The sequence below is a fragment of the Peromyscus leucopus genome, chromosome 4, assembly GCF_004664715.2.
Source record: "Peromyscus leucopus breed LL Stock chromosome 4, UCI_PerLeu_2.1, whole genome shotgun sequence".
NCBI classification, from domain to species: domain Eukaryota; kingdom Metazoa; phylum Chordata; class Mammalia; order Rodentia; family Cricetidae; genus Peromyscus; species Peromyscus leucopus.
The window spans coordinates 105,693,535-105,718,926 of record NC_051066.1 but is presented as its reverse complement, the minus strand read 5'-3'; the positions used below and the strand labels follow the sequence as shown (position 1 = coordinate 105,718,926).

Sequence of the window (25,392 nt, the reverse complement as noted above, 5' to 3'; positions counted from 1 at the left end):
CTTACAGACACCAGGCATGCTTCAAGCACCATCTGAATCTGCATTAATTGACTTATTCCCTGAGAAAGAGCTGTTAATGACATCCCTCGTTTCTAGAGGAGAAAAAGGAGACATGGAGAAGTTCAGCAAATTGTTCAAGTAGGTGGCAGGACCAGGCCTGACTCCCGGGGGGGGGGGGTTTGGCACTGTTGTGTGTACATGGTGAGGCTAATAGTCAGGGAGCCTGCAGAAGCAGATCTGAGAGTTAAACTCGCAATGCACACAGTCACCAAACAAAGAAGAAGTAATAAGTAGCCTCAGAGAGGAACAGATGAAATCATGGGATGGGGTCAGAGGAGTTAGCTCCTTGGAGCAGGAGGCATGTAGAGCGACCTGGAAGGATGAGGATGCAGACAAGGGGAAGCAAGGAAGTACGGGAAAGGTCATTTCTGATGGAACAGCAGGAGCAAAAGTGGAGAGATAAGAGGCTAGCTGGGGGCATGGATTTGTCCAAGAGCCAAACTAGGTTGCATATTAACAGATACTGTACAAATCAAATGCCTCTTATTCACGTGGTGGGCCAACACTGAAACAGCTGGGTGGTCTCCCACATGGGATTCCCCTGGTCTTTTGGGTGTGTGTGAGTGGCCAGCCAGGCTTCAGTCTGCAGTGAAGAAGCCCTGTTACCTCACAGCATATGAACATGTATGCCTGTTGGAAAACAAGTAGGAACTGAGGTCTGGTGGGGAACACCCAGGCCCCGATGTTATTTTTCTTTTCTTTCTTTCTTTTTTTTTTTCTAGGAAATTTGGTTCAAGGGATTGCCACTTGAGAGCTGGGGAGTGACATGATGACATGATCAGAGCTGTCTCCAGAGCCAGGCGTCTGAGCACGTTAAGGAGGGTCCTCTTCCATCAGCCCATGATGACAAATAAGAAGGAACCTGTCACACGCAGGCCCTGCAAGTAGCGAGGGGGTGCGTGTGGGATCCACTCAGCACTTTTAGACTCCCTTCCTTTCGCCCACTGTTCTCCATCTGTTGCAAAGGGCAAGACGCAGGGAGGAACATTCCAGTGCCGGGGAATCCAGAGCTCACCAGTCCAGATGGGGCCTCTTGTTCAAGCCACATCGCTCCCCGTGTATATCATCTGGGAAGCCAAGAGGCTGCTGGTTCCATACTCAGTGGGCTTCAGGGAGACTCGACCTTTGCTCACAGGAGCATTCCCACAGTTCTCCAGCTAAGCCTCAGGTGGCTCTTCTCTACCCCAACAGTGTGGACTGCATACTCCTAAGTCATTTATTCCTCCCACCAGAAGCTGTATCCAGAATTCTGGCTCCTTTACCACTTACTCCAGGGACAAGTTTTGGACTCAGTTTTCCTCATCTGTACATCCCTTGGGAAGAAGAGCCAAATGGCACACCGCGGGTAAATGGGATTGTGCAGACAAAGCACCAGGCCTGGAATGCAGTTAGCTACTTAATAAACATGGGTTCTCTGCCCCCTCATCACCACACAGTCCAAATCAGGACTTCTCACAGACTGAGTGACTGCAAGCAAGAAAAATCAGCCCATGTGTCCCCATGGGATGGGGGCAGGGATAATTAATTAATGGCCACAAAGGCCCCAGAGAACACAGAGCCTTCAATGAATCTTACCTATGCACATCAAACATGGAAGCTAGCCCCTACTCCGCCCCCTTTTTTTCCTATGAAAGAGGAAGTAAGAACAGCTGTAGGGCTTAGGAAAGCCCAGAGGAGCCGCCAGCATGCTACCGTCTACCCAAGGGTCACAAGTTCACTGGAGGGGCCCACTGCCCCTCAAAGCTGGAACCTCAACTTCCCTCAGCCACCTTCTACTAGAGCAAAGGAGTCCACTCCCAGTGCTCAGGCCGAGCGAGGGCCAGGTGAGCCTCCTGTAGTTGACTGTGAGGCCTGTCCCCATGTCGTTCGGAACAGCAGGGCTGGCCCTTACCCGGGCTGCAAGAACCCACGGTGGTGACTTCACCGGAGTCTTTTTAGAATTTTCCTTTGGCATCATTTATGTCAAGTGCAATCTTTAGAAACTTCCTCTCCTGCCTCCCGGAGGCAATAATTCACATGACCAGCTCCCTTCACCCAAGCAGTGATCTTGTGAAGCCAGCCATCACATGACACCTCCCAGGATGACAGTTCTGCCAGAGACAGCAGTCATTCCACCCAAAGCTGTCTTCTCTAAGCTGACATTTGGGTTTCCTGCTCAAACAAATCCATTTTCCTAGAAAACTGGACAACCGCCTTTTACCTGCCTGTCCTTATATCTTACCCCTGGTTTCCTGTAAATCCCACGCCCCAAACAAGGGAGGCTGAGTCCACCCAGGGCTCAAGTCCCCTCCCATAGGAAAGATGTGAATTTGATGCTGAGCCCCAGTGGACTAAACGTGCAGGTTGCCGGGAGGCTGCAGCTCCATGGCCATACATCATCCCTTCCTCACCAAGAATCACATTTTCACCTCCCAAGACGTGTGCTATGAAGTTAACCTATGTCCCTCCACGGCTCCCACCTTTTCAGGTTATTGATGCCGAAGGGATGAGAACGGAAGGTCCATCTTTGCCATTTTATAGATAGTTTTTATAGGTGAGGGTGGGGAAGTGGGGGATAGATATGCTCTTAAGAAAGGTGCTGTTATTCTCCTAGTCAGTGCCCAGGAAGGGTAGCCTGCTGGGTTGAACACTTGTTAACCACTACCCATTTGCCAGTGAATGAACCATAGGGGTCTGGTCAGAAAGGGGTCTAGAGTTAAGCATTTAGAGATTAGTCTGGGCCCAGCTTTCTGTACTTCTGAGAGATACCTGTGGGTTCCCAAGCCCTGGAGGATGGCAGGGCATGGCTGGAACTTTGGCAAGGAGGCAGGAGGAAGCAGATCAGACCCTAGAGCCACTCACAGGAGAGAGGCGAAATTCATCAATTAGTCCTGAAAAGACCCAACAGTAACTGAAAACTATGAACGGGGAGGGGCACTTGGTGGTTCCTGGGTATTAGGGGAAATTGCAGGGCAGCAGAGAGCTCCTGGCTACCCCACCTCTTCCAGCTGGCTTGTTCTCTCTTCCCTGGGGCTGGCTCGCTCTCCTCTCTTTCTACACTGCTATCATATGCCAGGCTCTAGGCAAGTGTTGGTGAGGAGGGAGTGCTGAGAACATCTTTACCTCCCTGCAACAGCCAGGTGGTACCGAGATCCCTATGCCCATAACACCGATCCAAGAAGACACTAAATAAGGCCCCCTTCCCTTTCTCCCCAGCTAGGTCTCCTGGCCTTCCTACCCTTTCAGGAGAGACCCAGGATTTTTGCAAAACCCCTTTAAGATGCAGGACTCCTGAATGGTGACCTCACTCCTTGGCCAACCGGCCTTTAGAGCCCTCCTGCGGGAGACAGCCAGGTGTTTGATGTAGACCAACAAAGAAGACAAGCTCAGAGCCACAGGTACATGCGGGAACTGCAGGGAGCTTCTAGAAGCCTGCCTAAGGAAGGCAGGAGGGTAGCGGAAGGAGATCATCCAGGGAGAGGCTGTGCCACCACAGGTAAATCCACTGTGTCTCCCAAGGGTCTGTTGATTACCCAGGCCTCTCTTCCTCTCTCCCACACCTCCATACACGAACAGTGCTTGCTCTGGTACTAGGGGGAGAGCTCACTCTTCCCTCATCCCAACAGCCCAGCAGCGCGGGAGGACCTCTGCCCCCCACCCTCTCTCCAATCAAGTCTAGCAAGGGAGCTACTGGGGAATCCAGGCGCCCTACTGCCGAAAGCTATGGCCAGCCTGCCTCCTCATTCGGGCTGGGCAAGGGGTACGGTAAACCAACTCAATCCTATACCTTGCTGCTCAGCGCAGGGCTGCACAGTCACAGTCCACAGGGCAGATCCGTATAAGAAGAGTTCTATCCTGGCTTCTAGCCTGGGCTATGTGACCTTGGGCAAGTGGCTGACCCTCTCTGGGCCTCAATTCTGTAACCCCGGTTACAGGCATCTGTCGACATGAGCTGAGCGGCAGTGTGCGGGGCCTGAGCCCGCAGCTTGGGGAGGGTGGCAGTGGGAGCTGAGGGTGCTTACCTGCTCCGAAACAGAACGCGGAGAGCAGTAGGCAGAGCAGCAGCGGCCCTAGGCGGCCAGGGGCCGGGCCGGCGGGCTCCATGGGCCGCGGCTGCAGAGCAAGGAGGGAGAGCGGCGGTGAGCGCGCTCGGCAGGCGGGCGGGCGGGCGGGCGGGCGGCGCGGGCGAACGACTAAGGCCCCTCCCCCTCCGCTGCCCCCCAGCGCCACCGCCCGGCGGGGTGATCTGACCCCCTCCTACAAAGAGACGCCGAGCGGGGAGACTCCGGGAGCGTGACGCCGGGCCAGGCCGGCGGGAAAGGGGAGCGGACCCGAGGGAGCCAGGCGCAGAGCCAGAGGCACGGGGGCGGGGGAGCGGAGAGCGAGGGAGAGGGAGCGAGGGGGAGAGGAAGAGGGAGAGGGAGCGGGGACCGAGCGCGGAGAGCGAGCGCGAGCGGGGACAGCTCGCCGAGCGAGTGCGGGCTGCGCGGAGCCGTCGCGAGGCCAGCGCGAGGGCGGCCCGGCCGAGCGCCCCCACCCTGCGCCCGCACCTTCCCGCCCGCGCCCCAGTGCGCCCCGCGAGCTGCGCCGCCCGCCTCGGCTCTGCGCGAGCCCGCTCTGCCCGTGCGGGTCCCCGCCAGCCGCTCGGACCTGCGCCGCCGCGCGCAGGGCGGCCAGGCGGTGGAAGCACCGCTCCGGCTGCCCAGAGGCTGGCCGCGCAGCACTTTGCGCAAACTTGTTTTTCTGAGGTCGGCGCCGCGGGCTGGCTACTCCGTCCTCTTAAGGTGGACTGGGGAAGTGGCGGCCGATCGCCCCTGGCCTCGGCCTCTCACCCTGGCCAGTCCTCGCCTCCAGGGGGCAAGAGGCTGCCCGTGGCGCGCTGGCCCAGGGTAGAGAACGGAGGAGGCGGGGAGGCTGGCTTTCTGCCCCTCCCCAAGAGGCCTTGTACATGTGTCCCAAAGCAGAAGGTCGGCCTCCGGGTGGGTGTGGGTCCTAGGGGCCCAAATCTTTCCAAGCTGGCCCGAGGTAGAGCAAAAGCAGGAAGTGAATGCAGGGGGAAGGGGGAGAGAGGAAGGAGAGAGTGATGGTACAAAAATAGCGTGTGTGTAGGAAGGACTTCAGTGCCTCTTGGTAAAGACGCGCTGGGGGAGAGGAGCAGCAAGAAAGCTGTGTCAGAGAAAGGAGCAGGGTAGGGCTGGGCCTTAGGGAGGAGACTGACCAGAGGCCTTCTCATCAGGGAGAGTAGACTGAGGTTGGAGAGGGCACAGGCAGAACTGTGCTCTCGGAGAGGCCTGGGCTGCAAAATAGTGACCCTGATGAGGGAGACAGAAAGGAGAGCTAATCCCAAAGGACCGAGCCTCTGGAAGCAAAATGCACCCTGGCTCCGGGTTCCTTGAGGGAACACTAGAAGCAGTCAGATCAAGTGCCTGGCCATCTGCAGAAGGCTGCGCACCAAGGTGGGGAAGAGGAATCAAGACCCTCTACTAACTGGAGAGTTTCTGAGCTGAAGTAAGTTCAGGGATAGCCAGTTTTGCCTCCCGTGATGGCAGTTGAGGGACGTAATGAAGTAAAGCAGGCCCTGCTGACTGGGCCTCTTAATAAAGAGGATGTGGAGGCTCAGAGAGGGAGGATGGTTGCCTAAGGCCAGGTCTCTGGTGGAAAGCTCCTGATGCAATGGCACCCCCCTGTCCTCTGCACCTCTGGCCAAAAGCCTGGTTCTGGTTGTTTCTTCCAGAGAGGCAGGCGGGGTGCAGCTGTTGGGCACGGGGACCAGCTTCCAAGGTTTAGAGCCTTTCTCCCCGTCTTGGAAGCTGCAGACTTGGAGACAGACCTTGCTTCTGTGTTTTGGCTTCCTTTAAAGCAGCCAGGCCAGGAGGAGCAGCGACCCAGAACTGCCATCCGGAGGGTTGCACTGGTTGATATTTGCACTGTGTTTTAAGAAGAGCTTACCATGTACCAAGGGCAAGGACAGTGTTTGAGAAGCGTTTGGCGCCAGTCCTTGAGGGACCGACCACAGGGCAGCCCTAGCAGGAATATTAGTTGTGCTTCTTTGGGCCTAGGGGATTATAACAAGAACCCACCCACAGTCTAGTAGAATACGCAGGCACACACAAGCCGAAAGAATGAACGGAGAGCCGGGAGGTGGTGGCAGCGCACGCCTTTAATCCCAGCACTTGGGAGGCAGAGACAGGCGGATCTTTGTAAGCTCAAGGCCAGCCTGGTCTACAGAGCGAGTTCCAGGCCAGCCAGGGCTGCACAGAGAGACCCTGTCTTGAAAACAAAAACAACACAACAAAGAATGAACAGAGAAGGTCTGGTAAGGAGTATATGTGTACACATGCACATGCATGTTAGCTCATTTAGCTGAGGACGGCAGTCTGTAACCATGTCTGGAGGGTAGTCCAGAAGACCAAGAGAACTGGGAACTACTGCAGGCAGGACTCAAGTAGGGACTACCATGTTTGATTTACATGCTCAAGAGGCCACTATACTTGGACCAGAGAGGGCTGGAGGGAGAAGAGTCTGGAGTCAGGGAACTAGGCAAGAAAGGTGGCCTGCTTCTAGCATACACGGTAGGCTGCAGGGAGGAGAGTCTCCAGCTCTGGATTATGTCTGGCAGGACCATGGAGGTGTCCAGTGAAGCCTTGTGAAAATTCTCCTCCAAAATCTGCCTCGGGTAGGCGGGGGAAGGGCCTACTGCTGCAGTCAGAGGTGTTTGCAGCCTCCTGCCCTGTGCCCCTCATAGTTCTGGGGCAGGCACACACTGCTAGACACAGAGCTGCCTGGGATTAGCAACCGGGGGATTAGGAAGAATAAGCATTGTACCACCTGCTATTTATATATAGCATCTTGGCAAAGGCGCTCAGCAGAGCTCCCAAACTGCCCCCTTCACTCTCACATCCAAGTGTGGGGGAGTTGACATCGGTCCACCTAGAAGTCACTTGTGCTCACCCATCAGTTACTGTGAGTCCACTGAGATTCGTGGGCAAATGTGTAAACTAAATGGGCAAGGTACAGCCTGCCTGGGTCACACAGAGGATGACAGATAATTGATATGAGTCAGCCATCATAGCCGTCAGTCTGGGTGCTTTAGTTGAGATATTATTCGTGTGTGCACTTACCAGTATGCATTAAGTGTCTACTACATGCTTAACAGTGCACTGGGCAGTGGAGATGTGGCGGCGGCTGCTAGGAACAAACCAGGCACAAATCTGTGCTCACGGAGCTGATGGATTGCCCTGTAATGCTTCACATGTCAGGTGGGCATCAGTACTCCAGGGAGGAATAAATAGAGAAGGGCCATGGGGACCCATGAAGAGGGGCAATGCAGTTCCAGAAAGCGGGATGGGGAGGTGTGTGTGTCCTCTCACCGATGGACATTTCTTCCCTCTCTCCTGTCCATGCCTCACTCAGCAGCCAAGGAATCCTTTATATGAGTCTGCACAATAAAGATTTAATTTCATTCCTTCGTGTGTGTGTGTGTGTGTGTGTGTGTGTGTGTGTGTGTGTGTGTGTGTTGTGGTACAGGGGAAGGGGTTGGGGAAGTGCCAGAGAGGAGACTTGAATGAGCAGGAGGAGGGGAAGAATTGGGGGACTTCAAAGATAAGACGAAAGTGATTTGGCTTGAGCAACCAGGGCTTTTTTTTTTTTTTTTTTTTTTTTTTTTTTTTTTTTTCCCTCAGTCTATGAAAAAGGAATAACAAAGACACTTTTAATATGAGTGGCTACTAGTGGCCTGGATGTGAATGCCATCTCTGGGGGTTTGGGCCTCTGTAAGAGTGATAAAAAGCATCCCAGTGTGTGTCAGGCCCTAAGATCCATGTTCTCTCCTTGAGGCCCCAACCATCCCCTTTGGGTTTCCAGATAAAAGGAACAAAGCCAGCCAGGCATTGACTTGACCAGGGCCATTCTGCCAGGCATGCTGCGGCCTGCAGAGACTCCGTGCTGCTGAGACAGCCTTGCCCACGCTTGCTCTTGATTCCCATAGCCCTGGGCTGGCATCAGCAGGCCAGGCCTGGCTGCCTTTGTGTGGGACCTGTCAGGAGGCTGGAGCTGCCAACGACCTATTTTTGCAGGGCAAGAGGAGCCATTTAGAGTTAGAGGCCTCAACTCTGAAGCCAGAACAATTAAAAATAAGTATCACAGACCCCTGGGCAGCTTGGAGCATGGGCCAGCTGTACTGGAGGGAAGCTGCTGAGCCGGCCAGAAGCAGGGGGTGAGGTGATTGACTGGCCCCCACGCTTTCTGACCCTCAGGGGGACCACTCGGCACCTCACAGCAGCCCCTTTCTGGGGGTGGCTGCTGGCATTGCCATTTTGTAGCTGTAGAAACGGAGGTTCAGAGAGGTGCCATGACTTAGCTAGGGCACACAGCTGTTAGGTGCCCAAGGAGTCAAGATTTGAATTCAGCTCTCAAGATGACAACAACAATAATACTTCTATTTGTTTAGCATCTACTATGCTTTGCAGTCTTGTTTTTCTGACATAGTCATGCCACACCTGTAACTACTTCATTTTACAGCAGAGAAAGGCAAAAGCTGAAACCACCCTTCTGCTAGGCCTCTCTTAGCATGGTCTTGCCAGAGATCACTGTTGGTCATGCCCCCCTCACCCCATATGTCCTATCCTCATCCCCATTTTCTTTTACCTTTGTAGCATGTGCTGTTGTGGACCAGTATTGTGAGCCTTACTGCGTTTCATCCACCTCCCTACAGGTTGGCTCAACCCAGAGGCTCAGTGATTTGTCTCTGGGGACAGAGCCAATGACTCACAGTTCGGCATGCTGAGATTAGCCATGGAGCAAGTTACAGGCATGATCTCCTCACTTGTGTGGATTAGGGCAACCATAGGGCCCTACCCAAAATGTTTCTTGTAAGGGTTATAAATGAGTTCGTGTTATAATTGTTTCCCCTAGAACTGCAGTCTCAGGACTTTCAAAACTAAACAAGAAGTTGTAAATCAGTACGTATTAAATTCTGCCCCAGCACACCGAGTGAGGAATCACAAGAGCCCACATTTGAAGGCAGGTATCTCTCTTTACTAGCCTATACTGCAACCACCCCACTTGATTGACAACCACCTCTTCAGCCACAGCCCCCCACATCTGTGGTTTTTCTAGTGTGGGTGAACTTCAGATCCCCTAGAAAGATTGTTAAACATAGGTTCCAAAACCCTACCCCAAATTCAGTAGGTGTCAGGTAAAGTCTGAGAATCTGCATTTTTAGCAAGGGCCCCAGGAAGCTGCTGCTGCTGGCCTGGGAACCACACTGTGAGCTAAGATAGGAAAGGCTTCCCTGTTGATGGTCAGTTTGTTCTGGTCCTGGGGATTTTGACTTCTTCAGGGGAAGGCGGAGGTCAGCGCCCGCACCTTCTCAGATATGGCAACAGTGCTCCCAGGTGGTGGGGGGTGCTGTGACAGATCATTTGCCTGCCCCCCAGGGAGCCATGTGCTAATTAGTGCTTTCCCAGGAAAATAAGAGACTGAACTACTCAGCAGGCAAGTAAGCAGGCAGCAAGCAGGCTAGCCAGCCAGCTTGCCTACCCTTCCGCCTAAGCTCATCAGGGGTGGGACACACTGTCAGGCTCCGAGAGAGTCTGAGAACACTGTTCTCAGACTCCGGGGATCTGGTTCTACCCAGAGCCAGCCCAGCTGTGCTGAGCCGAGCCTTCCCCACAGCATGCTGAGGAGGCAGAATGCTGATTACATCTATGAATATCAAAAGACCTGGGTTCCAGGGCTGAGTGCCTGGTAAAGACTGCTAATCACAGCCCACCGGTGGAAGTCCACAGAAGCCCCAGCCCTGAGAGAGTCCAGGGTATCCGACTCCTCACTGTGACTCTCTTACCTGGGCCCCTGGATACGATCTTATCCCCACTCCACAGGTGAGAAAACTGAGACAGAATGTAAGGCGCTTGCCCAAGGCACAGACGTTGAAGGCTCCAGAGGCAGGCTTTAAAGTGAGCAGTTCAGCTGTCCCTCCTCTTCACATACCGGCTTTGGCTTTGCCCAGAGCTTGGGATGCTCCCCGGGATCCTCTCTGGGTCTCCTCACCACTGAGAAGATAGCTTAATGGTATACACGACCTTCTGCGGTCCCAGCACGGAGCCTGCTGATAGGTCAGGGCACACAGGTTCTGGTGAATGAAACAACAAATGTCACACAGCATTGACTCTGTTGACGACTCTCGCATAGCTCAGGGGCCTGAAAGACCTGGTTCGCATAGCTCAGGGGCCTGAAAGACCTGGTTCGTTCCAGGGTCTGCCCACCCTAGCTGTGGGACCCTGGGTGGCTGTCAGCCACATTGAAATCAGGATTATTAGGTGTGGGGAGGGAGAGAGGGAGAGAGGCAGGGAGGTGGGGGAGGAAAGAAGTAGATCACTAAAATCCATAAAGTGTGACGTGAAGCGCCTACTTCAGGCCTCTTTTCCATTTTGATTCTGCTCATGGGCTATCTCAGGCATAGTCACTTGGGGTCCCTTTACACATCTCTTTTTCTACCTCCCTACACACAGCCCATTAGCCAATCTGCTTGGCCCTCTCTTCATAATAAACCAAAACCCCCACTCCCTGCATCAGACCCTGCCCTGGTACCCCCCCTTCCTCATACCCTCTCCGGCTCCTTTCTCCTTGGACTCTCCACCTTGCTCTTCATTGCTATAAACCTCCCGCAAGCCTTCCTCGTCAGTTTTGAAATGAAATCAGAAATTCTTAGGTAGCTCAAAAGGCCTCACAGGGTATGTCACGCTTCGGCATATTCACTCCATCCCAACCATACTCATCTTCCTAGTGTCCCTTGACTAAGTGAGTCTCGGGTGAGCCCCTGCCTCGGGGCCTTTGCACTTACTGTTGGCTATGACAGCAACCCTCTCCCCAGTTAGCGGCCTTGTTTGTTCTGGCTCTTCCTGCGCTACTCAAGTGCAGCCTGTGGAGTCTCCTCCGGAAAGCCCGCCTCAGCCACGCTGTCTAAAATGGGGCTCCTGCTTTTCACCACCTCGTTCCTCTTTCTTTTTTCTTTTTCTCTCGAGTGTGCTCATGTTTCCTGGTGGCTTATAAGTGTTCCATATTATGGGCTGGGGTAACTCTCCACTCACACTGGGGCTCCGAATAGACTCTTCCTTATTCCCCAAAACCTGAGCTGAGCCTGTACACAGTGAGACCTCCCGAAGTCACTGATGGCAACGGAAGCCGCTGAGCAGGAAGCTCTGCCTGTAAGGGCACTGGCAGCTTCTCAGAGGAGTCCTCTAGCCTGAGGGCCTGGTTTGGCCTGGCTTGTCTCAAGGAACAGGTGTTTTTGTCCACCTCCCGCTGCCTTCCCAGACAGGGAGTCCAAGCCTCCCTCTGACATCATTCCTGTTTTATGGCTAGAGTATCGGCCCCTTCTACAGGACCCGCTTGAGTCTGAGGGAAAGCCTGAGCAACATAGGCCACTTCCTCTGTCAGTTTCTGATGAGCTTCTGACAACAGCTTTTGAGGAACAAGAGCCACACCAGGCCTGTACAATGCCATTGCCCCTGGGGCAGAAAGTCTCGGCAGAATATCAACGGAAGCCTTCACCACACTGGGTCAAGGCTGAGCTCTTCTGTGCCCACTTGCCACTGCTCACTGAGCTAGCAGGCTGTGCCAGGAGACAGGCTGCCCGGACCCCCCACCGGGTTGGCATTAAAACCAGAACATGGTCTTTGGGTAGCATCCCCATCTCTACCTCTAGTTTCTGCTAGACTCCCCACTCTCAACCTCCAGCCCCAACTGTCCTTCACACCTGAGATTCCACAACTAACCCCCGCCCACTGCTGTGCTCATCACAAAGAAAGCAGGGACCATCCTTAGCAGGACAAAGGGGAAGGCTGAGCTGCTCTGATAGAGAGCTCCGGACCTGTTCAGAGCAATCCATCCCCCCCCCAAAAAGATAGGGTTTCTTTGTGGAAACTTGACTGTCATAGAACTAGCTCTGTAGCCCAGACTGGCCTCGAACTCACAGAGATCCGCCTGTCTCTGCCTCCCAGTGCTGGGATTAAAGGTGTGCGCCACCACCACCTGACATGGGGGCAATCCATTTGTATAGCTCTGAGAAGTCCTAGGCCTGCCTGTGTTCCTGCTGCTCCTGAGTTCCCAGGGTCTTTCTGAAACTGCCCCACCCACCCCCACCACTGTGTCACCTCCCTGGAGTCTCCCAAGGGTCCAGTGTCAGACAGGACACATGGGGGCTGTAAAATAATGTCTCGTGAATAAATGGAAATGGGACTTACAGATGAAGAGTGGCTCTTTGGCCATCTGTCATCTAGAGGACTTGTAGACAATATGGTGCAATCGGTGTGTGTGTGTGTGTGTGTGTGTGTGATTCTGAGTATGGAGCTATGTCTCTGGGCTTATTTATGTGTGTTTGCCCATGGGTGTGGACACATATGTCTATTTGCAAATATCCAAATGTGCCGGGCTTGTCCTTGTGTCTTTGCATGTCCCTGTGGGTCGTGTGTCTGTATGTAGTTGTTTGCAGATGTGTGAGGACTGCACACACATGCATATGTGCTGTCTGTGACATCTGTGTGCCGAATGCATGCCTTTCTGTGTCTGCGTATCTGCGTGTCTAGGACATTCTTTGATGTGTCTTGCTATGTGTGCTTCTGCCTTCTGCCCCTCCCGGACTCTCCTGGGGGAGCTGGAGTATTCCCTGTAGCATCTTCGGACTTAGAGTTACCTGGCTGGCAGGAAGAAAGGTTCCACACCCCTCCCCTCCAGCTAGAGGTGCTAATCACTGGGTTATATACAGATGGCAAATGTGTGGCTGCCAGGCCTCGAGGAGGGATGGTGGAGGGGGTGTGCAGATGAGCAAACGCATATACACAGAGCTAGAGGGGGGAGGAGGGAGAAGGAGGGAGTAGGGAGAGGGGGAACAGAAGGAGGGAGAGAGGGAGGGAGAGAGAGAGCAGGCAGAGGGATGGAAGGGAGGGAGAAGGAAGGAGAAAGAGAGGGAAGGAGGGAGAGAGAGAGGGAGGGAGGGAAGGAGGGAGGGAGGGGGAGAGAGACTATGAATTTAGAAGTAGAATAGGCCTACTTGCCTTTAGATGCTACGGGTACAGGGTCTTTTCCTGAAGTATGGCTTTTACCAAGAGGAGGGGATAGCTATGATGTTTTCCTTTCCCTAATTACCATGGAGTTTTAGCATCACAGGATTACAGAATGCCAAGGCATTTTAGGTCTGTGGAACCGTGGCGTCTTGGTCTAGTGCGATTCTAGATTTCCAGAACCGCATTCAAGGACAGAACTCTTCCGGGGTTGGTGGTGTCCTCAGCTGCATTCTTCTACCCCTTCTTGATTCAGCCTTTCTTTGAATACGAGCATGGTCAGGGAGTGACTTTGGAAGCTCATCAGGCTCAGCCCCTGGCTCACACGGGGCTACAGAGAAAGTCCAGCCGGCTGGCACATTCTTGGAGCTGGCAAGCTGGAGTCTTTCCTCACTGAATACAGCTTCTCACCTGAACGGTCTGCCGACTCATATTCACAGACTGTGCTTCCAGCCAACACGAGGGCGCCTGTGTTCCCAGAATACGTTTGCAGTAGCTTAGCCGCTGCAGGTGTATAGACAATAAAGGAGTAGACATCCATCCATAATGGAGGCTGAGTAACCCAACCTGAGGGCAGATGGCCAGCTAAGCAGGCAGACACATTCACCAGAATATACAACGGGGGAGGCGTTCTTTCTCTCTCTCATTAAAAAGACAGTCTCGTGTAGCTTAGGCTAACTTCAAACTCATCATATAGCCAAGAATGACCTCAGATTTTCAATTCTCCTGCCTCCACCTCCCAGGAGCTGGGATTATAGGTGTGCATCGCTACACCCGATTTTATGTGTTGCTGAAGATAGATCCCAGAGCCTTTTGCATGCTAGGCAAATACCTACCAACTGAGCCACATTCCAAGATCTTCCTTCCTTACTGTTTCTCCTGATGGCAGCTTAAAGGAGCAGGCTGTGTCCTTTCCCAGGGATCCTGGGAACCGTCCCTGAAGCCAGTCACTGCCCTAGACTTTAAATCCCCAGGACTCACCCAAGTTCTTTAGCTTGGTGGCCCGTTGGGCTCTGGCTGCATAGCCTCCACCACTATGTCCAGCCCTTCTTTTGCATGGATCCTTTGTTGCCTTTTCATGCTGCCAACTCTTGTTCATTAGTGGGGTGAAAGCTCCCAGTTAATTCTAAGTGCCATCAGAGAAAGAGTTTAGCATACTTAATTTGTAATTTCCCAGAGTTTTCAACATGTGCTACACAGGAGGCATTGAATAAATGTTTGTTGAATGACTGATTGATTGTGTCCATTAAATTCTCTTCATTTCTCCTTTGCAGTCTCAGTCCCATAAGCCCTTGCAGGTGTTTTCCCAGGTCACACCGTCCCTAGGAACATCTGCAGGTGGGAGTCTTTGCAGGCATGAAAACCATGTAGCTGACACTGGATCAGATCAATCTTCCTACCTGCAGCATCCAGTTGGGGCTGCCTCACATACCTTTTGTCTGGTAGGGTCACCCAGAGTCTGGCACCCAGGAAATGCAGACAATTGCCAGCAGCTCAGCATGGTGACTTGTAGTCCCCTGTTGATCTCAGCTGTGAGTGCCAGGCTAAGTCATTGGCAGCATCTGCTTCAGCTAACTTGCAATTGCACGTTTCCAGGTTCTCGCCCCTTAATATTTAATAACCAGACAGCTGGCCTTCGCCGGAAGCCATTTAAGAACCTGATTACGTTTTATCTGAACTTGGCTTTAAGTAAGGCTTGGACTGCTTTGAGATTAAGCACAAAGATGGTATCTGAAGTCTGGGGCCAGCAAGACCTAGACCATTAGGTGCTAGCAGAGGACTGCCGACGCTTGATGCTCCTGGGTGACCTTACAGGCAAGAGGGAGGTGGAGCAGCTCCAGACGGCCCCGCCTCTCCTCTTGTGCCACAGGTCCATTTGGGAAAGAGGAAGAGTGCTAATAGGACCTTCCCTGACTCATATCCTAGCTGGATAAGGGGGCAAAGGGGATTCCGCCTGGGCCATTTCCCAACAGGAAAGGTGGTTCTATCCTGTGTGGCTTGGCCACCAGTAGCCAGAACTAGTTTGTGTGGATCCATCAATGCCATGGAGTTGGGTTTAGGTTGCCACACCAGTTTACTCTGGCATAGGGCTGTAGATTATTCCACAGAAGGACACGAGGCTACGGTAATGCTCCTTGATGGCCAAGCCCCCTCTCACACATCCACAAGGCCTCGAGATGCTGGAGTCAGCTCTGAAGACTAAACGCTGCAGAATTGTTAGGTCAAGATGGAGAGGGTCCAGATGACCTGTGCAGTGTTGGGAAGGTTCAGGAAGTAGGAACATCAGTCTTTGCTATTGTCCCCCAGGGGTCCACCGGGTCAGGAAACAGACTTCAGAGTCTGTTTCTCAGCGGATGTGGAGAGAGGTGCTGTCGGAATTCACCCCTGGGAACGCAGCTTCCCTGATTCCAGGGAGAACTTCACAGGGTCAGGAGGCTCAGTTTCTGGTTCTTGCTCTCTCCTAACAAGCCCATTAGTCTTGGGAGAGTCCCTGCCCCATACGCAGCTTCCGCACATGTCAGGCAGCCTCATGGCCCAGCCCCCTACAGCAAACTCCTCTATTCGCTTCTGTTCTCCACTCATAGGTCAACTGGCCCGACAGATTTCAGAGCCCGGATCTTGGCAGAGTCTAGAAATGCCACTCTTGGTGAGCTGCAGGGCTGGTGTTCTTTACAGGGTAGTGCCTGTAAATATCACCGTGCTCAGGAATGGGTGATACTTACCAAGCACTTTCTACACGTAAGGTGCATGCTAGGTAAACAGTTGACCAATCCTGACCATCCTAGCCCCTCCTTTCTCTTTTTCTGGCATCATTCCCAGACGTGGGTGGTGCCTTTAGGAAGCTGCCCTGCATCGTTCTTTTCTCCCCGCCCCTGAACCACCACCTTAATCAACCCCCACCTGAGCTTCTTCTCAGCTCCTCTGCCTCTATCCTGACCCCTCCAATCCGCCCTTCTCCAGCAGCCAGGAGGGCTTAGAACAAGAAATCATGTCATGTTATTGACCTGCTTTGAACCACTGAAAATGAAGCCCAGAGTCCACAGCCAACGCTGCTTCAAAGGGCTTCCCTCTACTCCATCCTCAACTGTGTGGTCTAATCTTCCATTCCCAATTTGCTTCAGCCACACTGGCCTTCTCCTCCCCAAATGAGCCTGTGGAGGCCTTCCTGTGACTACTGTGGGTCCCTCAGGCCTCTGTTTTAATATCACAGTCCATCATTATTTTATAAAACACCGCTTCCTGGCACCCAGCTTCTTGCCTAGTTCCAAATTGTAAAGCTCCTGTCACCTTCTGATACTTTTCTTATATTCATTCATTCATTCATTCATTCATTCATTCATTCATTCACTCATGTGCCAACTCCCTGTAAACTTCATTTAGAGTGGAACTTTAGGTCACAATGTTTGCTGTTGGATCCTCAGGACCTCGAAAGTGCCTGGCACAGTGCAGGGAGCGTATGGAGTTTGTTAAAGGACTGTGAATGTGGCCTAGGGATAGATGATATGGTAGCATTATCCCAATTTACAGAAAGTCTGGCAAAGCGAAGTGCAATTTACCACCTCAAGAAGAATGAAGGCAGCTCCAGCCCTTGTCTCCGTGGCTCAGTGCCCAACTGTGATTCATCTCTTCATATCACCCCCACTAAAGCCGAGGTAACATCACGGAAGAGGGAGCAGAAGGATTATGAAAACTGGAGGATGGCAAGGAATTCAGCGAAATGCCGTCTTCTGGATCTAACATCGCCATTGCGATCCTGAACACACAGCCGCTCCGATTACCACCACAAGACCCGCACACAACAAAAGCCGACAGGAGAGTAGGAGAGGAGCCAGTCAGGAGGAGAAAGGGGCTGAGCGGGGCAATGAGGGTGAATACCATCATGACATATAGGTACATAATTGTAAAAATTAGATATATGTAAACTAAAATTCTAATAATTAATTAATTTTAAAAAGCTCCATCAGGGGACACACTGGCACTGGCACACAGGATCCCCAGGATGTACACCTTGGGTCCCTGTCCTAGGGCTGGACCTGGAAATCTAAGATGGGGTCCCACATCAGTGACATTCCTCTGTCCCATGGCAGCTCCTCTTATCATCATCAGCTCCTGTGGAGGATGTGGGTTTCTGAAAGCCTTGGACCACTCTCAGAGGCAGCCTTTGACACACAGTTAACGAAATAACAAGGCACTTTACCCATTTTCCGATAGTAGTATCTTTTGTCCCCAGGCTAGCTCTACAGCTCTGATATCGCAAACTAGTCCCAGGTTCTCCTGCTCCTCCTCCGGGTTCCAGCGAAGGTGGAGTCCCCTCCATCCTCTCACCTCCCACTTCCTCATATCCCCCATCAGTTCTGCAGGCTTATTGCTGCTGGCCAGTGAAGGGGGGCTCGGAGGTACTCTGCAGCACAAAGATGGGTAAGGAGTGATCCCAGATCTTACACAGGGATGTAGAGGGAACGCCCAGGGTCCACAGGGCTGAGGTTCACTGAGCGCAGCCATTGGCTTATTCAATTGCCACACGATTACATCCAATTTTGACATCCCAGTGTGCAGAGGTGGAAGGCCTCTACCTCTAGGCAGCCTTCAAGTGGGGATCCAGTTTGGGTCTGGGGCCATATGCATACTCCATTCCTAACTGGCATCCTGACTCTTTGTCCCTGTGTCCCACCGAGCCTCTACTTCTCCAGAATTCCCTATCAGCAGGTATACATGGCAACACAACATGGGAGCTCAGGAAGGCTTATATGTATGTGGGGGTAAGAGTGACTCTCTGGAAGTGACTATCCTGGGATCACACAGTGTCGAAATATACCTGAAATCATGTACCTTTAGGGCCCTGAACATGTACCTGGTAGGGTATGGTATCAAACAGGACACATCTCCCCTAACTGCATGATTCTTAGAGGCCAGCAGGGCTGACAGCCCCTCTACCATTTCCCTCTTAAAGATGCAAAGAGAAGATGGGTATAATGGTGATAGGCAATGCAGGCACCTGGTGGGGGCCAAAGCTGGTGCAGGGACCTGCCAGAAGGTCACTCTGTTGTCCCTAGCCTTGAAGGTCCTGCTTGACTTCCGTTCAGGCACCTCCCACTTCTAGCAGGATTTGCTCCTGGACACCCACCCCAGACCCAGACTCAGCAGGCCCACTCACTAGCTCCCTCTTCCTGCTCCTGCTTGTTTCCAAGATTTCCCCCAAACCTATCTGCCAGCTTCCTTCTGGGCAAGCCCTGCCCATCCTGCCTCAGCAGTGGCCCTCACTGTCACTGCGCAGCTGGGTCCTGCCAGCCTCTGGAGCCTTGATCTTTCTGCCTTCAGTCTCTGCTCCAGTGCAGCCAGGCTGGGCCCCAGATAGTTTTCCTAGTGACAAGACGGTGTCCTCCACACTTCAATGGCTCCTCTGTTGTCCTTAGGGTGCAAACCAGTCCTTCAGCCTCCATATTACCAAGAGCTGCCCAGAATCTGCGTGACTGTCACATGGCATTTCTGTGAACATAACTGTACATCTTTGTATAGCTACTCCCTTTGCAGAGAACCTCATTCTCACCACATCCGCATAGGTAACTCTTACCTATTTGTGAGACCAACTCTCAGGGGCCTTATTTAAAGAAGGACTTCATCAGACTCCTTCTTTCTTCCTCTTTCTCTCCTTCTTTCCCGCCCTCCCTCCTTTCTTTTACATTTATTTATTTCCTTTTATGTATATGTATGAGTGTTTTGCCTGCATATATGTATACGGACCATATACGGGTTTGGTGCCCACAAAGGTCAGAGGAGGGCCTTGGAGCCCCTAGAACTAGAGTTAAAAATGGTTGTGAGCTACAATGTGGATGCTGCGAACCAAATCCAGATCTCTGCAAGAGCAACAAGTGCTCTAAACCGTGGAGGCATCCGCCAAGCCCCAGCAGGTTCCTTTCTGTTGGCCTCCCCAGCCCACGCAGAGCCCCTGCTTTGGGGCATGTTCCCTTGAATGTCAATAATGCTTCTTCTTTTCTCACTAGACTGTGGGTTTCAGGACGAGGAGGTGGGGCAGTAAGCCGACCAGCTCTGGGGCCTCCACCTCGGTTCCTGACCTGGCTCTGTCATCTTCTAGCTGAGCGGCTTCCCACAGCTGTTCTCATCTGCTAAATGGAGAAAGAAACCGTGCTGTTGCTTGCGAGGAGTTGTGAGAACGCAATGAGTGTGAAAACTTCAGAGAAATCGTAGCACATAGCACATGCTGACTAGGCACGTTTTTATCGCTACCCCCAGATCCCACGTGGACAGCCCCCACTAAGGACCTGTTTACTTGGCAAATGACAAGTTACTTCTGCTGTGTCACAGCTGTCTCTAAGTGATTCTCAAACTCAGGAGTGTTTCCGAACCGGCTAGGGCCATGTTAAAAGAAAAAAAAAAAAAAGAGGTAGACTAGCTGTGATGATTGATGTAGATTGCCAACTGGACTGGATCTAGACTACCCTAGGAGGAGACACATCTCTGGGCACATCTGGGAGAGAGTGTCCCAGCTGGATTAATTGAGATGAGAAGAATCATTCCAACTGTGGGCAGCACGGTCTTATGGGTTAGCACTCTAGAATGAGTAAGAAGGAGAACATAGCCGACTGTCAACTTCATCTCTTTCTGAGTCTTAACTGTGGATACAATGTAACCAGTCACCCCAGGCTCCCGCCACCACGATTTCCCTGCCATGGAAGATTGTACACTTCACTTGCCAGACAAAATAATCACCCGCTTTTTAAAGTTGCTTTTGTCCGGGCAACAGAAAAGTAACTAATATACAAACCAAGTCCATTAGGATAGACCTGGGCTGAGCCTTTTAGAAAGCTTTTGTACCATATTCTGATACAAATGTTTCACCCCTGGGTGTAGAGCAATACCATGAGTGATAAACCAATCTTTGCCAGAGCAATCTGAGCCCTGGGAACCTATCCAGGGAGCCCCTACAGAAGATGGTTGGGGCGTGGCCTGAGAATGGAGAATTCTCAACCAGTCAGAGGGGCCCGGTGGTTCCCTTTCCTGGATTTATCTTCTCGGGGTTACTTTCAGCAAGGGCTTTATTTTGTGCTGATGGAGTCTAGCTCTTGTTCAGGGCCAGCATCTGCATACAAATGCCAAGAGCAGTGGCCTGCTCTGGCTCTCCATCCTTGCCAAGCCCTGGGCTGTGAGTTCTCAGTGGGGCGTGGATATCCTGGGACTCCTATGAGGCGGGGACCACCATGCCTGTCCAGCAGGAAGCAGCCTGCCTGGGGTCCCTTTGAGAGTGAGTGTCCCCATGAGAGAGTGGCTTCTGGAAGGACTTCAGGGAACTTGGGAGCCACTGGGACAATTGGAGGCTGTTTGGGGGGAATGAAGCTGGCAGGGACCTGGCACTCGGCTTTGAGCCCCTGCAAGGCTTTGCCAAGCCTAGGCCTGGTTTCCCATTGCCTGTCAGCTCCAGGGTGCTGGAGAAAAAGGCCTGTGGAATCCAGTGCCCTTCTCCAGAGTCCACTATATAGCGGGAAGGCTGCGTGCAGCTTGTTTGTTAGTTGTGAATACACTCTGCCTAGGCCTTGCTGTCTGGCTGACTGGGGAGCAGGTATGCTTAGAACCAGCCTGGCCACCAGATGGCTAGAGACGGGGGCTCCTCTTCTGAGCTGCCAAGGGTATGCATAGGCCATGGAAGCACAGAGGTCTGGCATGAGCTTCTATGGGCTTGCTAACTCCGGGTGGCCTTAGTCAAGTGCCTTGGCTGGAAAACAACCATGAAGGAAACAAAGCATCCCCCTCTGCTGCAAGAGGCTGGGAGTGGGAGCTGGTGGGAGCGCAAGGGAGAAAAACACGGGCTGAGCGGCATCCAGGGTGGCGGCATAGGACCAGTTTCGGCCAGGAGGCCAAGGAGGTCTCTAAGCAGAGCTATGCGGAGGAAAGGCTTCCAGGCCGAGGGAGCAGCATGTACAAAACAAGCTGAGCAAACAACGCGCGCACGCACACATACAAGTTAGGCAAATGGCTGAAGGCCGCACAGCTGGGAACTGGAGGTACCTCGCTGGGCACCCGTTCAGTGTGATGGTCAGGGTCACCAATTCTGTGGCTGTCATAAAGTGAAGGGTCCCGGGTAAGACCAGCCCACTGGCTGCTGGGTTATTTCTCCTGTTACCTGTAAGCATATTTAGCAAGTGGTCCCTCCACTTTCCTAGGCTTCAGTTTGCTTCTCTGTGAACTAGGACTAATTCTACCTGTCAGGTGGCTGGCTGGGAGAACAGCCTGCCTGAGACATGGTGAGTGATTAGAAAACATCACCCCCATAATTCAGGTCTCTACAGTGGTTCTCTGGGCCCCCAGGGCCTCCTCTGTCCCCAGGCACTGAGTCTGCAGGCCTGGGGCCTTTATGAAGGATGTTCTGTGCAGGGCCTAGAAGACCAACCTTAGGGCTACAGAACCTCACACAAACAGAGCTGGAAGCCCTGGTGTCCTCCTCTATTTCTCCTGGAGGTCTTGCTCTGCAGTTGCTCTGTGGCATCCACCATGCTTGTAATTACTTGTTTAACATCTGTCTGCTTCTCTTGGCTGCATGTTCTTATCTCAGCTGGCCTTGCTGGTTCCTGGGTCCCCAGCACTGAGCCATCTGCCTGGAGAGTGTTTGTTAAGAAAACAAACAGCCTGGCGGGTGGAAGGAGCGCATATGTGGATGCTCTTCAGAGCAGCTGGACCCAGGGTCTCCTGGAGGCTCCGTTCTGAGGCAGACTTGCTGGCCACACACCCAGTGTGATCTTGGGCTCAAGTTCCCTGTGAATTGAGGGGGATTAGTGGTGCCAGCGGATCTCAGGAGTGCTGGGGGAACCTGTGCAGCAGGATTTTGAGGGCAAGGGAACCATATCAACGAAGTCAAGGAGGTGGCAAGGTGCGCAGCAGGTCCGCAGACTCCCAACATTGGGTGGATGGGAGCTCGCAGTGCATGGTGGGATCTGTATGAGCTACGGCTGCATGTGTTGAGTTTAAGTGTGTGGCACATTACTGCGGACAGGGAGGTGCATGCTAGGAAGCCGAGGCAGAGAGAGGGTACAGTTCTCACTGATGTTTCTTGGGTGGGTTGTGGCAGTTCCTACCACTTTGAGTAACTAATGCCCTTGGCCTCTTCCTTTCCTAGCCTCACAGGGAACTAAGTGGGCCAGATGCTGGCTGATTTGTGGTTAAAAAAAAATTACAACTCTTACCCTTTGGGAAGGGGGTTCATAAATCCAGAGACGATACATGGTGAAGTGGGACAGGGCAAGAGATACTAGGGGCCTCCAAGGTCAGGCTACTGGGCTTGAACTTAGGCCTCCTGAAGTGGGCAGCCTCAGGACGCCCTCACATTGCCCTGACCATGGCGCTGCAGATGAAGAGATACTGAGAGAGAGAGCTCCCTGCAGACACTGAGCTTTTTTCCTTGTGGGCAGCCTAGCTCAGCACCTGTGTGCATTCTGCCTCTGAGTGTGTATGGTAGTGTGTGTGTTAAGGGTGGACCCAGTGCCTCCGAGAGGGGGAATTCAATCACAGCAATCGTTGCCGGTCCTCCGTGGCACAGGGTCGCGCAGCAAGCTGGCACTGGAATATTTTGAGCTTGCGGTAATGAAAGAAAGCTCACAGCAATTTGGCCCATCTTCAGTCTTGAAAGCCGCAGCGCGACAGTCAGTCATAGGCGGCTGGGATTATCCGCTGCTAATGGGGGCTTCTGCTCCCAGGCCGGGGAGGGGAAGGAGGGCTCAGAGAGGTTAAGTGACTTGCCCAGCATCACAGGACGGGTAATGGGAGGGCAAAGTCCGAGGCGCAGTTTGGCCTCTTCCCCTCCCCCAAGGCAACCCGGCTCCCCAGAATGGATCTTTGCTGAGTTTCCTGAGCGCTGGTTTCCATAGCAGCAGGCCATTCCTGCACAATAGATTCCTCCTCTTCCCTGGGCTTCCTGGCTGCGGAGGGGATGCAGGGGCGGGGATGCTCCATCGTAGGGGACTGCTGGGTGCAGGCTTCCAGGAGTGAGAAGGGCCACTAAGGTGGCTTGGGGACCACCAGCCCTTACAGAAACCCACCCCACCCCATACCTTGATCAAGGTTCCCATTTCCACTCCTGAGTTGGCTTTGCTTTAGATAATGAGTGGGGACCGAGAAGAGAAATACAGACTCAACAGAAGCAGAATGGGAAGCGCAGGCAAAAGCAGTTATACGGAAACTAAGGCAGAACAAAGGAGATGTTTGTCTGCGGGTAAATCATTACATTTCTGCAACCTTGGGAATGGAGGCTCTGTCCACTCCTCTTACAGATGGGGAAACTGAGAGAAATGGGTGCTTCCCAGAGTACAATCCAAGAGCCAGCCTCTCTCCCCAGGGAAGGCCTGGTTAAAAATGCAGATTCCCTGACACCCCCCCCCACTCCCCCCACCCTCCACCCCTCACTCCTCCCACCCCCACCCCCACCTACAAGTCCAACACTCTGGAGTAGAACCACAACTGCACTCAGGCAGCTCTCTGGGAGAATTTTCCAGAAGGCTAAGTGTGGAACTAGCACTGGTTAGAATGGCCATCCTAGGCTCAACTTGGGTTTATGCAGCAGGAAAATGTAGAGCTAGGGTTTAGGGCCCAGACAGGAGCAAGAAAGAGAAGAAATTGACAACGAGAGGATTCTTAAAGCAAGACATGTGCCCCGGAAGAGATGGCAACAAGCAAAAAAATGTAAGGCAGTAGGAGATGCAGAGACAGTGGGCAGAGGTGCCCTGGGCCAGGAGGAGGGGCACATGGGATGATTAGAGCAAGCTTTCAGTGAAGGTGGCTGCCTGTCACTCCAAACATGGCTCCTCCTTAATCCCCATGGCAGCTTCTCAAGGGAGGTTTGTCTGATGCTTCGATTTTCTGGATGAGGAAATTGAGGAGGGAACAGATTACCTTTGAACCCTCTGGCTGCTCGGGAGGGGTGTCGGCTTTAATCACCAGGCTGCCTTTCAGGGAAAAAGCTCAAGGGCTCAGACCCACCTTCAAATCTTGGTTCTAGCACTGACTAACTAAATGGGGGAGGGGTTCTTATCACCCTTTGCCCTCGGACTGACTGACTGGGTCAAGGGGGAGGAGGGGCAGCCAGTGGATTCCGCTAAACAGAATCATCCATGGGACAGAACCAGTCATTACCTCGTGTTCACATCTGCTGATGTAAGTCACCGGACTCCTAAGGGAGTTCTCCATCCGGAGACTCACGAAGTTCATTCCCAAGTCTCTTTGGCACAGAGGTGGCTACACCCACCATGAGCATTGTTGTGCCTGTTGGACATCTGCCAGGTATCCTACCCATGTGGTATGGGTGCTTGGGCCATAGCTATGGGGACTGCATCCTCTGGGTACACTCCCAAGGATGTACTTGCACGGGCTCGTTTTTTTTCCATGTCACACTGCATGGGGCAGAGGGACGGCAAAATCTGGGTGGTGTTGAGCTGCTCTACCCCTCTCGGTTTCTGTTCCCAAATGTGATGGCCTTGGGTTGGGATGGGGGTGGGTAGCTAGTTGACAAACAAGCCTTGTGATCACAGCGTTCTCTCTCACCGGTGACGGCTTCTTGGTTTTACTATTGCAACAACACAGACCAACTAGAAGTGCTCATGCCTGTTAACTCCGTGACTATATTGTGCTGCATTTTACAAAACCAGATGTTTGGGACTCAGCTTACCCTGGCTCTGTCCCTTTGATCGCATTTTACAGAGGTGAAGACTGGGGCACAGGAACTCTAAGGAGAGAGAGAGAGAGAGAGAGAGAGAGAGAGAGAGAGAGAGAGAGAGAGAGAGAGAACTGCACCCCGCCTCCACTTAGGTTCCCAGACCTATTTCCTAACTACCTCTTGGTTCTCAGAAGTGTGTGTGTGTGTGTGTGTGTGTGTGTGTGTGTGTGTGTGTGTGTGCAGAGCTAGAGCTCTAAGATGGTTTCGCAGAGGAGTAAGATCTAGACCGAGGCTTGAAGGACCGGGAGAAAGGCTGACAGGCTGGGAGCATGACTGTTAAGTGTAAGGTACCAATGTAGGTAGCTGGGTGGCACTGCTCAGGGCCGGAGCCGGAGCAGACATCTGGCCTGTTTGCAGAGGCACAGGGCTCTATGAGCTGAGAATCCGTTGCAATCTCCTCTTGTCATCTGGTTACACTCGAGAGGGGTCACACTCGAGAGGGGTCACACTTCCTCCTGCTCCCAGGATACATCTGTGCTCTCCACCTACAGAGGAAAAGCTGGGTCCTTGCAGTGGTCTGGGAAGCTCCGTCCTGGCTGAATGGAGCTGCTTCTCTTCCTTCCCCTGTGGCCTGTC

General features: G+C 52.8%; 1 protein-coding gene across 5 annotated transcripts in view; it reads right to left on the bottom strand.

Moving 5' to 3' along the window:
• The window catches only part of Sirpa (signal regulatory protein alpha), a 38,880-nt gene extending 33,813 nt beyond the window's left edge, over positions 1-5,067 (bottom strand). For 2 of the 5 annotated variants that reach the window (XM_028878544.1, XM_028878545.1), the window contains exon 1: positions 4,062-4,591. In XM_028878544.1, the coding sequence (XP_028734377.1) occupies positions 4,062-4,143 (82 nt within the window). In that variant the 5' untranslated portion in view covers positions 4,144-4,591. Of the gene's footprint in view, positions 1-4,061; positions 4,592-4,689 lie in introns of those variants that run through there. The other 3 variants (XM_037205215.1, XM_028878541.2, XM_028878543.2) reach the window with 3 other exon arrangements.
• Positions 5,068-25,392: the final 20,325 nt, after the last annotated feature.